This window comes from Hemitrygon akajei, chromosome 12, assembly GCF_048418815.1.
Source record: "Hemitrygon akajei chromosome 12, sHemAka1.3, whole genome shotgun sequence".
Taxonomy (NCBI): Eukaryota; Metazoa; Chordata; class Chondrichthyes; order Myliobatiformes; family Dasyatidae; genus Hemitrygon; species Hemitrygon akajei.
The window spans coordinates 69,599,408-69,614,977 of record NC_133135.1 but is presented as its reverse complement, the minus strand read 5'-3'; the positions used below and the strand labels follow the sequence as shown (position 1 = coordinate 69,614,977).

The 15,570-nt window shown below is 37.5% G+C and overlaps 1 protein-coding gene and 1 long non-coding RNA gene across 5 annotated transcripts in view; one reads left to right on the top strand and one right to left on the bottom strand.

The window, feature by feature from the left end:
- Positions 1-15,570, bottom strand: part of LOC140737189 (uncharacterized) — a 44,417-nt gene that overhangs the window by 3,721 nt on the left and 25,126 nt on the right. Inside the window, exon 1 of one of the 2 annotated variants that reach the window (XR_012101073.1) lies at positions 1,095-1,283. The exons of the other annotated variant lie outside the window; for it this stretch is intronic. This is a non-coding gene — a long non-coding RNA (uncharacterized lncRNA). Of the gene's footprint in view, positions 1-1,094; positions 1,284-15,570 lie in introns of those variants that run through there. 2 annotated transcript variants of the gene reach the window in all.
- Positions 1-15,570, top strand: part of LOC140737186 (calmodulin-regulated spectrin-associated protein 2-like) — a 165,407-nt gene that overhangs the window by 128,434 nt on the left and 21,403 nt on the right. For 2 of the 3 annotated variants that reach the window (XM_073063429.1, XM_073063427.1), the window contains 5 exons: positions 5,678-5,771; positions 6,373-6,478; positions 7,597-7,679; positions 12,232-12,304; positions 13,243-15,421. In XM_073063429.1, coding sequence (XP_072919530.1) covers positions 5,678-5,771; positions 6,373-6,478; positions 7,597-7,679; positions 12,232-12,304; positions 13,243-15,421 — 2,535 coding nt within the window. The remainder of the gene's footprint in view (positions 1-5,677; positions 5,772-6,372; positions 6,479-7,596; positions 7,680-12,231; positions 12,305-13,242; positions 15,422-15,570) is intronic. The other variant, XM_073063428.1, reaches the window with a different exon arrangement.

Below are 15,570 nucleotides of genomic sequence, written 5' to 3'. Positions count from 1 at the left end.
CAACCAACTGGCAGGAGTATTCAAGAACATTTTCAACCTCTCATTGTCGCGGCTGCAAGTTCCCACCTGCTTCAAAAAGGCAACAATTATACCAGTGCCTAAGAAGAGCAGTGTGAGCTGCTTTAATAGCTGTCTTCCAGTAGCACTCACATCTAAGGTGATGAAATGTTTAGAGAGATTGGTCGTGGCTAGAATAAACTCCTGCCTCAGGAAGGATCTGGATCCACTGCAATTTGCCTAATACCACAGTAGGTCTACGGCAGGCACAATCTCAATAGCTCTTCACGCAGCCTTAGATCACCTGGACAATGTCAAGAAGCTGTTTATTTTCTGTAGTTCAGCGTTTAACACCATCATTCCCACAATCCTGATCAATAAGCTACAGAACTTGTGCCTCAGTACCTCCCTCTGCAATTGGATCTTCGACTTCCTAACCAGAAGACCACAGACTGTGTGGATTTGTGATAATATCTCCTCCTCACTATCAACACTGGTGCACCTCAGGGGTGTGTGCTTAGCCCACTGCTCTACTCTGTCTGTACCCATGACTGTGTGACTAGGCATAACTCAAATACCATCTATAAATTTGCTGATGATACAACAATTGTTGGTAGAATCTCAGATGGAGATGAGAGGGTGTACACGAGTGAGATAATTCAGCTGGTTGAGTGGTGTTACAGCAACAACCTGGCACTCCATGTCAGTAAGACGAAAGAACTGATTGTGGACTTCAGGAAGAGTAAGACAAAGGAACATGAACAATCCTCAGAGAGCAATCAGATGTGGAGAGAGTGAGCAATTTCAAGTTCCTGGTTGTCAAGATCTCTCAGGATCTAACCTGGTCCCAACATATCGATGTGGCTCTAAAGAAGGCAAGGCAGCGGCTATATTTCGTTAGGAGTATGAAGAGATTTGGTTTGTCACCTAAAACACTCAAAGACTTCTGTAGGTGTACCGTGGAGAGCATTCTGTCAGGCTGCATCACTGTCTGATGGGGGGGGGGGGGGGGAGAGGAGGTTGGGGCTGCTACTACATAAGACTGAAAGAAGCTACAGAAAGTTGTAAAATTAGTCAGCTCCATCTTGGGTACTAACCTCCTGAGTATCCAATATATCTTCAAGAAGCCTGAGAAAGGCACCATCCGTTATTAAAGACCCCCATTACCCAGGGCATGTCCTCTTCTCATTGTTACCATTTGGAAAGAGGTACAAAAGTCTGAAGGCACACACTCAGTGATTCAGGAACAGCTTCTTCCCCTCTGCCATACGATTCCTAAACGGACATTGAACCCATGAACACTACCTCACTATTTAAAAAATACTTATTATTTCTGTTATTGCATTATTTTTAGTATATTTAATATACACACATATATATACTTATTTACTTATTTGTTTTTTTCTTTCTATATTATCATGTATTGCAATGTACTGCAGCTGCTAAGTTAACAAATTTCATGACACATACCAGTGATAATAGATATGATTCAGATTCTGAACTCTACTTCATTCTAAGTACCTCTATCAAAGCCCATAAAGTATAAGAGCAAGGAAGTCATAACTTTAAAAAATACATATTCTGGTTCTGCCACAGCTGAAGTATCACATCCATTTCTGAGCATCACACATTAGGGCGATGGAATGCCCTTAGAGAGGTTGCAGAAGATACATTCACGGAAATGATTCAATGGCTGAAGGACTTCACGGATATACTGGAGAAACTGTAAATTATTGGAATGAAAGAGGGTGAATAGGGATCTGATGGAGATATTTAAATTCATGAATGATCTACATAGAACACTTTGAGTGAAGCTGTCCCTACAAGCAGGACCATCAAGGACTATATGACGTTGGCATTGGTCACATTCCTGGAGGATCTAATAAGTTCTTAAAAGGCTGCAACATGTCGGGCAGGAGGAAGGGGAGTAGGAATAGATGGGTTGCACTTGCATAGAGCTATCACAGATTTAATGGCTCAAACTGCCTCCTTTTCTGCTGTGATTTCTCTGACTCTTAAATGTAAGGATGACCTGAATTGTATGATTACACTGCAAAATGCCAGAAGGTCGGAACGTGCTTCATGCCTTGCTGTTCCCTAAATATCTGTATTCAGAATCATCAATGTGAAATGAATCACAAGAGAGTTGAGAAAGATGCATCTGTGTGAAACTAATTACTGCATAGAGCTGTAATTTCATTTATTTTGCAAAGGCTTCATGGGGACATTAGATTCTGACTGTTGTTGTCGAAAATGTGATCTTAGATGTGTAATTGTATGGAATGAGGTGCAAACGGGCTGCTGTGTTTCAAACTTCTGCTGCAATTTCAAAAGAAGGTGTTGAGTGTATTTCTAGAACAAGTGAAATTACAGCTATTTGCAACTTATGCCTAAATATACCATTGAATCAAAGGGAAACTATTTGGTACTCTGAACATTGCTGCTAGGTATTATTAAGGTTATAAACTTGTATCAGTGCATTTGACAGCAGCTGTTTCTGTTAGCATTTGATATGCATCTATGAGGTTTGCATTTGGGAAGGGCTATTTGCCATGATATATTCAGCCTTTGAACAAATTAGTCCAAGATGCAGCAAGTACTAGGTATGAAACATGAGGGGAATATACAAATGAGGAATAAAATTGATATTGGTATTAGACTTCACTGTAACAATATTGGCATTATTTTGAGTAAACCTTTGTTGTAGTATCTTGCTAAAATTGAATTAGGGGTTTCAGTGGGTTGTTTATTGAAGAGAAAGATTGTGTTCATCCTATGATTTGCTTGAACTCATAGCGCTGGAGTATAACGTGGCACTAACTGATGGTGTCACATTAATAGAAGACTGTTCCTAAGATACTGTTTTAAATTACCTTGCATTTATCTGAGTGATTTCTGATTGAGTGTGTGGGAAGTCCTGGATGTTACGGGGATGATGAAAATGCTTTTCAGGATTTGCCTTGCGGTACAATCAGAGTGGAGTTCTCTGGGGAAGCCTGGCATAGGGCTCTAGTTGCTGAAGTTTGGACTTGGTGGCTCCTCACCCTCTTCATATTCCTTTTCTTCCAGCTTCTGATCATTCTGGTGTTGGGCTTTGCCCTGGTACTTTAGCTGTCTTGTCCGCTGGACCTTCCCTTTCTCCCCCAGGAGGCAATGGCTGAGCATGTCTAATGGACTAGTTATGAAGATGTGACTATATGGAGACTTTGGCTGCTGAGTACAATAAAAGGCAGCTCAATAGTCACATTGACTGAACTGTTAGTAACAGTGTGGCTGTGAGTGTAGCGCTGGTCAGGTGGTGTGTATGGAGCTGTAAACAATGAGCAAGGGATAACGTCTGCCCAGCACAATTCAATCTTTTGAAAGAAATGATGAAAACACATCATTTCTACGTATTCGCCCAGGACCAAATTTTCTATCGTATGTTAACCCTTTCATTCCCAGGATCATCTTCATGGGTTTCTCGAGATAAGGAAGGAGGTAAAGTCAGGTCTCTTAATATTAATGTGGATAAGTCACCAGGGCCTGATGGAATTTACCTCAGATTATTGAAAGGCAACAGGTGAGATTGCTGGGGCCTTGACCAATATCTTTGTCTTCCCTAGCCCAGACCTGGTCCCGGAGGATTAGTGAGTAGCTAATGTTGTTCCATTATTCAAGAAGGAAAACAGGGATAATCCTGCAACTATAAACTGGTGAGTCTCACGTCAGTGGTAGGAAAGTTATTGGAGAGGATTCTCAGGTATAGGATTTAGCAATTGCAAAATTATGGCCTAATTAAGGATACTCAGCATAGCCTTTGTGTGAGGTAAACCATGTCTTATGAACTTGATTGAGTTTTTTGAGGAGGTAACAAATGTGCTTGATGAGGATGAATTTGTGGGTGCTGTCTATATAGATTTCAGTAAGGCGTTTGACAAGGTCCCACCTAGGAGGCTCGTCCGGAAGATTAAGATGCTTGGGATCCACAGTGAATTGGCATAGGAATGGTCCTAGGAATGAAAGGGTTAACGTATGAGGAGCATTAGATGGGTCTGGGCCTGTACTCACACGAGTTTAGAAGGATTGGGTGTGGCATAAGGGAAGATTTTCTTAGAAACTTACCAAACATTGAAAGGCCTAGATAGAGTAGATGAGGAGCAGGAAACAACAGTGGGAAAGTGTAAGGCCAGAGGAGACAGTCTCAGAAAGGACATTCCTCAGAACAGAGATGAGGAGGAATTCCTTTAGCCAGAGGGTGGTGAATCTGTGGAATTCATTGCCATTGATGGATATGGAGGCCAAGTCATTGGATATATTTAAAGCAGAGGTTGTTGATAAGTTTTTGATTGGCAAGGGCGTCAAAAGTTATAGGGAGCAGGCAGGAGAGTGGGGTTGAGAGGGAAAATAAACCAGCCATGATAGAATGACAGAGCAAACTCGATCAGCCAAATGACTTAATTCTGCTCTGGTATCTTACAATCTTAAAGTCTAAATCATTTAAAATAAACTTTGTCAATGAGGTGCAATGTGTTTTATTACTGTATTTTAATATGTCTTAACAAATGTGCAATTCTTCTCTTATATCTTATAAAAATAATTATATGTATTATACATAAATCTCCTGTTTGAAACATTTTAGATTGCATTTGAAATTTAAGATTTAACATTTTACATTTAAGTTTATAATGTGCTTTAAGTGGAAACTAAACACTCATTTAAGTAACTCAGAAGTATTATTTCAAAAGAGTTGCTTTAAAGTTATGGCAAGTCTATATAAACTGGGATGAGTTCTACAACTGGATGAGTTCTACAACTTGATGAGTCTGCAGAAATTTGACACGAAAAGGCAACAAAAGAGAGGTACTATATATTCCAATGTTGACACAAAAACAATAGATGCTTAAAGTAGGAGTTGTATTAGTAATGTGGTCCACTTTAGACTATATTCAGTCATTTCTCCCTCCTGATGATCCTGTCATTAACAAATGTTGTTAACAAATTTCACATGTGTGCTGGTGATATTAAATCTGATTCTGAATTCAGGATTTTTTTCCCTATCTCCATTTTGTTATTCCAAACTTGTAACATTTTTAGAATAACACATTTGAAGCTAAAATGTTTCTCTTTGGAGAAAGGTAGTTGTATTAATTTTGACTCTCTGGAGCTGAACATTTGTATGTATCTGTGAATCTGTAAAAATGTCCTCATTATAAATTTTGACATTATTTCCTTTAAAAGGAAAGAGCTGATTACACTTGGCTACTCCTCTCTAGAGGAATGAACTGTATTATCAAGTCTCAACTGGCTTTTGAGTGATGTCATCTGATTCTCTATATGAAAATACCCTTGGAAATTCATTCATTCTGTGTCTGTGCACAGAACAATTGTTTGGTTGAATCATTGATTAAATAGAAAAGTTGGGAAGTGTTTTAATTAGTTTAATAACCTGTTGCCATCTTGGGAAATGTTAAAGTGTTTTTATTGTCGATGAATGACTGATTCTTCAGCTATCTCCTGATGTTTGAGGATCTTATGCTTAGATGATGTTTGTGATGAACAAAAGCCAAACCAAGTATTTCATATTCTCCTGTGGGCAATGGATGTACTTTAACAGAGAAAGGCAGCTGTTTCTTTATAAAATGTGTAATCTTTACATTTGTATTCTTCTGAGCTTTAATATTTATTTTTTTCTTTGCAGAATAACTATCTGGTATTTATGGCAGAGCTGTTTTGGTGGTTTGAGGTCGTGAAACCTCCTTTTGTACAGCCCAGATTGGTTTCTCAGTTAGAAGGTAAATATTACTGTTTGATGCTATTATATATTGATGGTGTTTTCAGTCGTCATTTTCTGGAGATATTGTCTAATGCAAAGAATACCCAGTGGTAGAAATTTTCTTTTCAACCTGTTTATCTGATATGGTCATACATGGCTTTGTCTGTTTTCTGTTGCCATCGAGATGTATTGATCTTGGCTGTGGAAAAATAACACTGTCAAGCTTATTAGCATTCCCAATTTAAATGCTTTTGTGTGACAGACCTATTAAAAGAATAGAGATAATGAAGATTCTCCCAATGTTACACAAGTAAACTATGCAGGGAGTTAACCCATGAACAAGATCTCTGCAAATCTAAGAAGAGATAATACCTTTATTGGTAACATAGAGCAAACACATGTTTACCATCTGTATATTTGTCATTCATCTAGAGGCCCAAAAGCTCATCAGTCCTGAAGAAGTGTCTTGGTCCGAAACATTGAATGTTTACTCTTTTTTACATAGATGCTGCCTGACCTGCTGAGCTCCTCCAGCGTTTGGTGTGTGTTGCAAAAGCTCATCTTAGTATTATGTGATTGTTTCTGCTTTCCAAGTATTAATTATGTAACTTTATTCCTAGCAGAACCACTTCACACAACAAGAAATAAACCTGCTGCTTTCCTGATATCAAATGCTACCAGAAAAAGCTTCTTAGAAACTTCTCCCAACTCTGAGTCTGACTGCAGGTAGAATTTTGCTGAATTATTTAAAAGCATATATTTCCAGCATGGAAATAAATAAAGTTATCTAGTTTTAACCAGATTAAATTGCTTCAGCAGAGCTGTCAAATTAAATGATGTACACACAGACTAATTTCTTAGTGTGTGTATATATAAACAAAGAAATTGAATTCCTGTAGATGCTTCAAAAGACAAAATCCTTTACAAGTGAGCAAGATGATTTTTAAATTTTATTATTTTTTGTTTGTAGCTTCATTGAAATAATTTTGTCTTAAAGACCATATTTTTGGATCTCATCATGGGTGTTATGCTCAATATTTGGCCACAGCTCAACAATACTTAAGTAATATTTAATAGACAGGCATTAATTTTGTGATTGATGAGGTGTCACTGACCAATGTAATTGCATCTGTCTTGTAATGGACACATCATTCGTATTGACTGGGAAGATGCCTGCCAGTACACAGACCTATCTTGTATAAAACTGGAGTCTTAGATATCACAGTGAATATTCTCAACCCCAATAAAACTATAATTTATAAACTATATAACTATAAAACTATAATCACTAAAGTTAGTCCATTTTACTCCAAATATGTATGGTTCAGGATTGTGCAAAATCAGACATCTTCATGGCCATCAGATAAGGTATGCAACTATAGTACAGAAACAAGCTGCAATCTCATCTCCTTCACACAAATGCGAATTTGAATCCGTTGAATGGAATCTTACTATGATTTGACCCTCTGTAAATTTGTTCTTATAAAAAGTTGGGTGATCTTTCAAGATCTTCAGCTCAGATCTTTTAAGCTCACGCAGAGCTTAAAATATTATTTTGCAGTAACATAGCCTTGTAGTTGATTTTCATGCAGTACTAACAAATTCAACTCCTTTTTGATCTTGGTTATAGCAGTGATTGAATTGGTAAGTTGTCAGGATGCCTTATTATTTAGTTAACTGACAATTTTGTGTGACACAAAATTAGCAGACTATACAAAAAGTCTTCTGTTATATAATGAATATAAATTATGTATTTATAATTCTGTTTGCAATGAATGTATTGGAAAAACTTGCTTCTACCTCAACAAATTCATAGTCTCATTAAGAAATTGCTTCTTTTTCAGCAAAGGGAGTCCAACATTTTTGCCATCACAGCCACTTCTGCCTCTGCGGCATACTCAGCACCGTCCACACCCTTCAGATTCAGGTACAAAAATGTGTTGCATACTTTGCATTATACAATTGAATTCCTTTTGTTGGGTTCCAAATCTATAGTACCATCAGTAATTCTGTTAAACTCCATATTTTACACTTCCAGCAGATGTAACTGGATTAAATCAGTGACAGGAATTGGGTTGCTCGATGCATCCTCAATTGGAGGCATGACTGAGGTTGAGGCGGAACAAGTGTTTTTTGAAAATTGGCAAAAATTCTTTTCCTTTGTACATTTTGTTCCCAATTACAAAGTCCAGAGCCCTTCACTATTCTTGACTGATTCTTCAGCTTGTCCTAAACTCTTATTTACTCTTTAATTTATATCAACATTTCCTCATTGTTTACTCACCATTTGTCTCAAATCTCCCAGCTTCTGTCCTTTTGCTGACATGAGCCACCATCTTAACCTTCCCTAACACATCTACTTCTAGGGATAAAAATAAAGTGGCAGAAATGGGCAGTATCTGCAGAGAGAGGAGGGGTGGAGAGAGTTAATATTTTAGGTTGTGAAGGATCATTGACCCGAAGTGTTAAGTCTGTTTCTCCAAGTGTAGCCTGATCTGCTGAAAATTTCCGGGTTCTTTGTTTTTACTTCAGATTTCAAACATCTGTTTTCTTTTTTTGACTTACTATTTCCTGGCATCTCCTCACTTCCCCCAGCACATCTAGTGGAGTATTATGAATGATATGAAATTTTTTGACATTCTAGAAATTACTAACTAACTATATCACAACTGCCAGGATCACCATGTTGGCCAGCCATTGTAAGCAACAATTGGCTCACTTTGTTATGGATGTTAAACAGTCTTAAGCATCTGTTTCTGCTGCAGTTCAGATATCCCGGCTGAAACTGATGAGTTCAAAGAGCAAATTTCACTGATTTTAGTAACACTTGAATGCTAAGTAATTGTACCACTATTTCTTTTCTTTTTCCATCTTTTTATTATCATTATTAATAACAACAAAATAAAATTGATTCATAGATAATGAGATTACACGCATACATATTTCAACTAACTATAAAAGATTACAAGAGCAATGATTACAGTATAAATGAGTATTCCCACATCATAAATGATACAATATACAAATAGACAAGGCAAACCTAAGTGTATCATAATATAAAATAAAAAAAAGAAAAAGAAAAAAAAGAAAAAATCATTATGCAAAAAACTAATCTAAAAATCTAATAACTAATAGAAGAGAAAAAAAAACAAACAAAAAAGAGAAAAAGAAAAATTAAAAAGAAAAAAAAGGGGCTGTTTATAATATCTCACAAAAATACAAAATCATCAGTGTCGTCAACTCCGATCCTCTTGACATATATGCAGTCAAAACTGGAAAATCAAATAGGCCTGGAACAGGGTCCTATTACATCATATGAAAATATTGAATAAATGGTCTCCATATCTTTTCAAATTTAGTAGAAGTGTCAAATACACCACTTCTAATTTTTTCTAAATTTAAATAGTTTGAGAAAGCCAATGAAATACAGTAGGAGGATTAATTTCCTTCCAATTCAACAAAATAGATCTTCTAGCCATTAGTGTAAGAAATGCAATCATTCGACAAGCGGAAGAAGATAAATGAAGTGAGTCCATCATTGGTAAACCAAAAATTGCGGTAATAGGATGGGAATTGTACCACTATTTGCTTCAATTTAAATTTGATTTTAAAAGTAAACTGGCCCATCTTTGCAGAATAATGCATAATGCTTTCTCATATTAAAGTATCATTCCAACTTGCTGTTTGTAGTCTCTGGAGTTTATATTTTTAATGGTATTCCTGAACAAACAATTTGTATCAATGATAAGTATTGAAAATTATTTGCAAGGAAATATTTTAACCAGCTTGATGTTGTATTGTAAAATTTTCACTTTTAATTCATTCTCTTAGACCATTTGGACTCTTCTGCAGGAAGAGCTAAGTCTGAGATCTGCTTTATTTGCACAAGTGAAAATATATGACAAGTCATTGTTGAAACATTGCTTTTTACTTCATTCTTCAACTCCCTGGAGTTCTTCAAATTCAGGTGTACTTGATCATGTCTTTTGTACAAGTAAAGTATTGGCACTTACTGATTTTTTTTAAAAAGCCATCTGAGAACAATGTATGACATGCAACCCTACTAGTGGCTTATCCAGTATTGTCACAGTATGATACAAGGAGAGGGAGAAACCATTCAGCCCATTTTGCCTTTCAGTTAGCTCATGGCTGAGCTATCCTTCAATCAGAACTCCAGAAATGAAACAGAATGTAGCAACCATATATATTTATATAACTACTTGACTTTATACAGTAAAAGTCATGCTATGAAGATATAATCAGGATTAATGGTCATTGAGCCAAAGTGAGAGATAAAGTGCCTATTAAAAGTATTCACCACTCTTGTAAGTTTTCATGTTTTATTGTTTCACATTGAATCACAGTGGATTCAATTTGGCTTTTTTTGACACTGATGAACAACAGAAAAAGACTTCAGTCTCAAAGTGAAAACAGGTCTCTACAAAGTGATCTAAATTAATTACAAAGATAAAACAAAATAAAAAATTGCATAAGTATTCACCCTTTCAAGTCAGTAGTGAGTAGATGCACCATTGGCAGCTTTGAGTTTCTGTGGATAGGTCTCTATCAGCTTTGCATATCTGGACATTGCAATTTTTCCATATTCTTCTTTACAAAACTGCTCAAGCTCTGTCAGATTGCATGGGGATTGTGAGTAACAGTCTTTTCAAGTCCAGTCACAATTTCTCAATTGGATTGAGGTCTGGACTCTGACGGCCACTCCAGGACATTAACTTTGTTATTTTTAAGCCATTCCTGTGTTGCTTTGGCTTTATGTCTCGCTTAAAAACAAATCTTCTCCCTGGTTGCAGTTGTCTTGCAGACTGCATCAGTTTTCCTCCAGGATTTCCCTGCATTCATTTATCCCCTACCTTCAAAAGCCTTCTGGGGCCTGCTGAAAAGTTGTTTTTTCTTGGACTAATAATAATATGGAAATAGTAGTTGTTCCAGAAGACATTCAAATTTTGAGGTGCGATAGAGTCTTTTTCTATTTATCTGTGTCAAAAAGCCAAATTAAATCCACTGTGATTCAATGCTATAAAACAATAAAACATGAAAACTTCCAGGGGAGGGGGGGGGTGAATATTTTTAAGCAGGATTGATCAAATTAGGTCAAAGAGAAGGTTTTAATAGGGTGAAGAAATTATTTATGCAGGAATAAGAGAAACCTGACAAAGTATTTGCAGCAAATCAGTAAAGGTGACTGAACAATTTGAAAAACTGTCTTGTTTTGGAAACAAAAGTGAATGAATCCTGGGATTTATTTTCACAGTGCAAAAGCAAAAGTGTGTACTAAACTTGCAATGGAGGATCTATTAGTCTTTGACAGAAGTATTGCATTGAGACATTCCTACTCTAATTTGTGTCTTTCATCCATTTGTGTTTCAGCATAAGCTCTGCAATTAGGGCTTAACATTGAATTAAATGAGTTCAGATAACAAGCCTGACCAGTTTTAATGAAAGGTTGTTGACCTGAAATATTGTCTCAGTTTCCGTCTTCACAGATGTTGCCTGCTCTTTTGAGTTCTTCCAGCATTTGTGTTTTTATACTGGAAAGGCCCGTATGTTTGAGGGTACTTAAGATAATGTAGAATCAACTGCTCAAATGTTCCTCTGACAAGTGGCCAAAGGGACCTGACAACTAGAGTTAGTGGAACATATTGTTCTGTGCAGAACTGTTAGGCTGCTAGAGGGTACCCATGTAGGGAGTAAGTGGGTTTGTATAGACGATTCAGCATGAGAATAAAAACTGGAAATGGGAGGCATTAGGGAGCCAGAATCGAGGAGCGCAAATTTGGTCAGTCTGTGCTAACTTAATGGAACTTTTCTGGACAGAAGAAGGAACAGTAAGATTGACTACAACAGCCTTGATTCAGAAGTAGTAGAATCACAGAGGTTCGTAGACAAACTGGGATGAGTTAAGTCATGCAGAGGGAATTTGTATCCTGCACAGAGATTCACGAGGGATGTATTTTAAATTAATACTTAATTTATTTTGGAATAAAATACAATGCATATTACAAAGGGTCTTAAGTTGTTCTCTCTTGGACTAATAATAATATGGAAATACTGGTTGTTCCATAAGCCATTAAAGTTTTGAGGTACAATTTGGTATTTTTAACAGAAAGATCGAGATTCTGACATTGTCTATGAAAGAGGCATTGCACCTATAGTAACAATCTGATAATCAGCTTTTGTATTGTTTGGAAATCTGATTGAGATCAGGCTTGCTTAGATCTGTATCTCATACTTCCTTTAAGTTCAATGGGGCCCTGGTTTCCATGCTCCCTTTGAACACCTTAGTGGAAATTTATTACACTTCTGTGTAACATCTTAAGTAGGTTAAAAGTGTATTGGTGTATTAATAGGATTTATATCTAATAGTATAAAGCACTTGTCTTTCCAAGACTACCAAAGTCCTGAGGGTGTCGGATTATTTTCAATTCATAACTAAAGTTACTTAATTTTTTTCCTTTTAGGAAGCATGCGTCGATCTACCTCCATGTCTTATGTGGAGGGTTATGCTGGGACTTGGCCTGAAAAGAAACAAAGGTTAGTGACATTTTAAAAGGCGTTTTACTGAGGATTTCTTGTGTGAAATTGATCCAGTGGGGTCTTGACATGGTAGATGCAAAGAAAGTATTTTGTCCTGTAGGAGAATCGGGAAGTACTGGTCATAGTCTAAAAATAAGGGATTGCCGATTTAAGACAGAGATGCTGTAATATTTTCCAAGGGTTATGAGGCTTTGAAACAATCTTCCTTGAAAAATGGTGGAATCAGGGGCATGACAGACACTTGATTTAAAAAAAGGAAATGAGAAGTTATCATGGATACATTGGATCAAAGTTGCAGGCAGCATTTGGATCAGCTAGGATTGAGTGATGAACCAGATTTAAAGAACTGAGGGTCCTTATCCATGTGTTCATTTGGTTATCAACTTCTGATAGCAGCTCCATAAAATCCTGGTTAGACTACACTTAAAGTACTATGTTCTTTTCTGGCCTCTTCATTTTATGAAAAATCTGGAAACTTTAGAAAGTGTGCAGAGGAGATTTACCAGGAAGAAACCTGGATTAGAGAGCATATCTTATAAGGACAGGTTGACTGAGCAAGGGCTTTTCTCTTTGGAGAGATAGAGAATGAGAGGTGACTTGATGTACAAGATCAAGTGGACAGCCAGATATTTTTTCCCAGGATGGAAATAGCTACTTAACTTTAAGGTGTTGGGAGGAAAGTTTGGGGTGATGTCGGGTAGATATTTTTTTCCACAGAAAGTGATAGACGCATGGAATGCGCTGCCAGGGTGGCGGTAGAGTCAGATACAGTACAGACATTTAGGAGGCTCTTGGGCAAATGGATGAAAGAAAAATGGAGCACTATGTGGGAGGGAAGGGTTGGATTGATCTTGGATTAGGGCTTGGACTATATTGTTATATGATCAATTTCTTAAAGTAAGAGTATCTAATATAAGGTCTTTTTCCTTCAACAGATCTTTTCCCCAAGCAGTGTCATTCAATATCTCCTTTGATACAGACAACAACATTGATTCATCCACCAAAAATAACCTGACGATTATTCGATCAATTAGTAATGACAGTCTAATGTCAAACATTAACAACACTCCCAAACATTCAGTTAGAAATGAATCTGTACAGCCAATAAATGGACAGAGCAATGGAACAGAAGAAACTCATCTGTCTGATCACAATCACGAGAAGCCAGCTAAAGGCTCAGCCAAGAGACCTGGCTCAGCAATGGACACTCTGCAAAGACGATTCATGCGGGATGCAGTATCAAACGGACCAAAGGAAAATTGCTTTGATGTCAGAGACTATGGTAATCACAATGGGCCACCTAGTATTGAAGAGGCTCTACAAATAATTCATGATGTAGACAAGCCTTATCTAGAACTTGAAAATGAGCAACTAGTTGATGGTTTTGTGCTACATGTTCAAAATGCTAATGATATTTCCGTGAAATCCACAATGAATCAAACCTGCAGCTTAGATTCTATTACAGAGCTTAAGGGTGGTACAAGTCCCTTGACTGATAATACTGAGGTGGACACAGGGATCCATGTTCCATCTGAGGATATTCAGGAAACGAATGATGAAGACTTTTCCTTGAGAGATTACACAGTTAGTATGGATTCAGACATGGAGGATACTTCCAAACTTCATGACTCTGATTTAAAGAGTGATGATCCTAACATTTTAATTTCAGGTTCAAACTGCTTGGCTCTACAAGCTGAAAATAGCATTTCTCCTGGTTCTGCTGTTAAAATGACTAGCTTTGCCGAACAAAAATTTAGGAAGTTGAACACTCCTGATGCCAGGTTGAGCAGCAGTAGTTCCCAAAAGACTACTCCAGAGAGTTCAGAGCTCTGCACACCAGGTGTAGTTTCCAACTGCCAGATACCTGAGATAAGTCCCAACAAGCTAACCAGAGATCCTGCTCAGCTGCTGGCATCTGAAATGATTCAACTTAAAATGAAACTTGAGGAGAAACGTCGAGCCATTGAAGCTCAAAAGAAGAAGGTCGAAGCTGTTTTCACAAGACAAAGGCAAAAAATGGGTAGGACAGCTTTTTTGAATGTAGTAAGAAAGAAGGGTGATGACATTTCTACAGTGAAAGAAGAACCTGTTGGTGAACAGGAAGACAGATCTGAGTCCGGTGAGGAGAAAGACTATTTAAAACCTGAAGCAATTAGAATGATGGGCAACTCTGCAAATGGTCAAAAAGGGGGTGTTCAGTCTTCAACTTCTACAGCTGGGTCAGAAAAGCAAGTTGGCTGGAATTTAAATAGCCCCACAGAAGAAGCGTTGGGTGATGTTGACATTGTGGAATATAACAGACTAATTGAGAAAATGAATACAGCTTTGCATGCCCTACAACAAGAGATGCAACGCTTGGCAAACCAGCAAGAATTAATAATGCAGATGAGAGAACAACAGCAACAACAACAAGCCTGGGTAATTTCTCCTCCTCCTCCTCAATCATCATCACCGCAAAAGCATGTAAGAGAGCTTCGGTCTTCTTCACGGTCAACTGGGTCACAATCTCCTTCTCTTTCCTCTTCTGGTGAATCGCCTCGTTCTACTCAACGATCTCCTCAAACTGTTCATAGAAGGTCTTCATACTCTCATGTTAAGAACTCAAAACCAAGGCCAAATGAGTTGAAGATAACAGCATTAAATCGTGTACTCACACCCCCCTGTTCTGTTGACCGTCTTCCTCATCTCAGGAAGTTTGCTCTCAGCCAAACCCAGACTAGATCATTCATTTTCCTAGGCGATGAAGAACCTGAGGACTCTTCAAAAGCAGCATGTGAAAAATCAACTAATGAGGTGCCAGTGCCACAGAAAGAGGAAGGTGAAGCGGCAAATGAAAAGCTTTTAAAAGCAGAGAAAGAGGATTGTGAGCAGCCTGCAGAACCGGAAGCTTCACAAGTGCCCATAGTGCCAAAAGAAAATTCTGAATTTCTTAAAGACTCTCCAACCAAAAGAAAACATCCTGTTGACCGGACAGTAAAGGCAAGCTTAATTGAGGTTTCCCTTTCTGAACTGAAGCTGTCAGAGGAAGAAGCAGAAGCAGATGAAGCAAATAATGGCGATGCTGAAAAGGAACACTGTGAGGAACAGAAATTGTGTTGCGGATTCTTCTTTAAAGTACGTGACAAATAATTTTGCTTATTTAGATTAAATCGTATGAATTAATATTAATTGAAGCAGGTGAGGATTGATAGTTTTCCACATGTTTGACACTGTGGTACAACTCCAACAGCAATTTCTTTAATCGAAGGTCAACTTATGTCTGA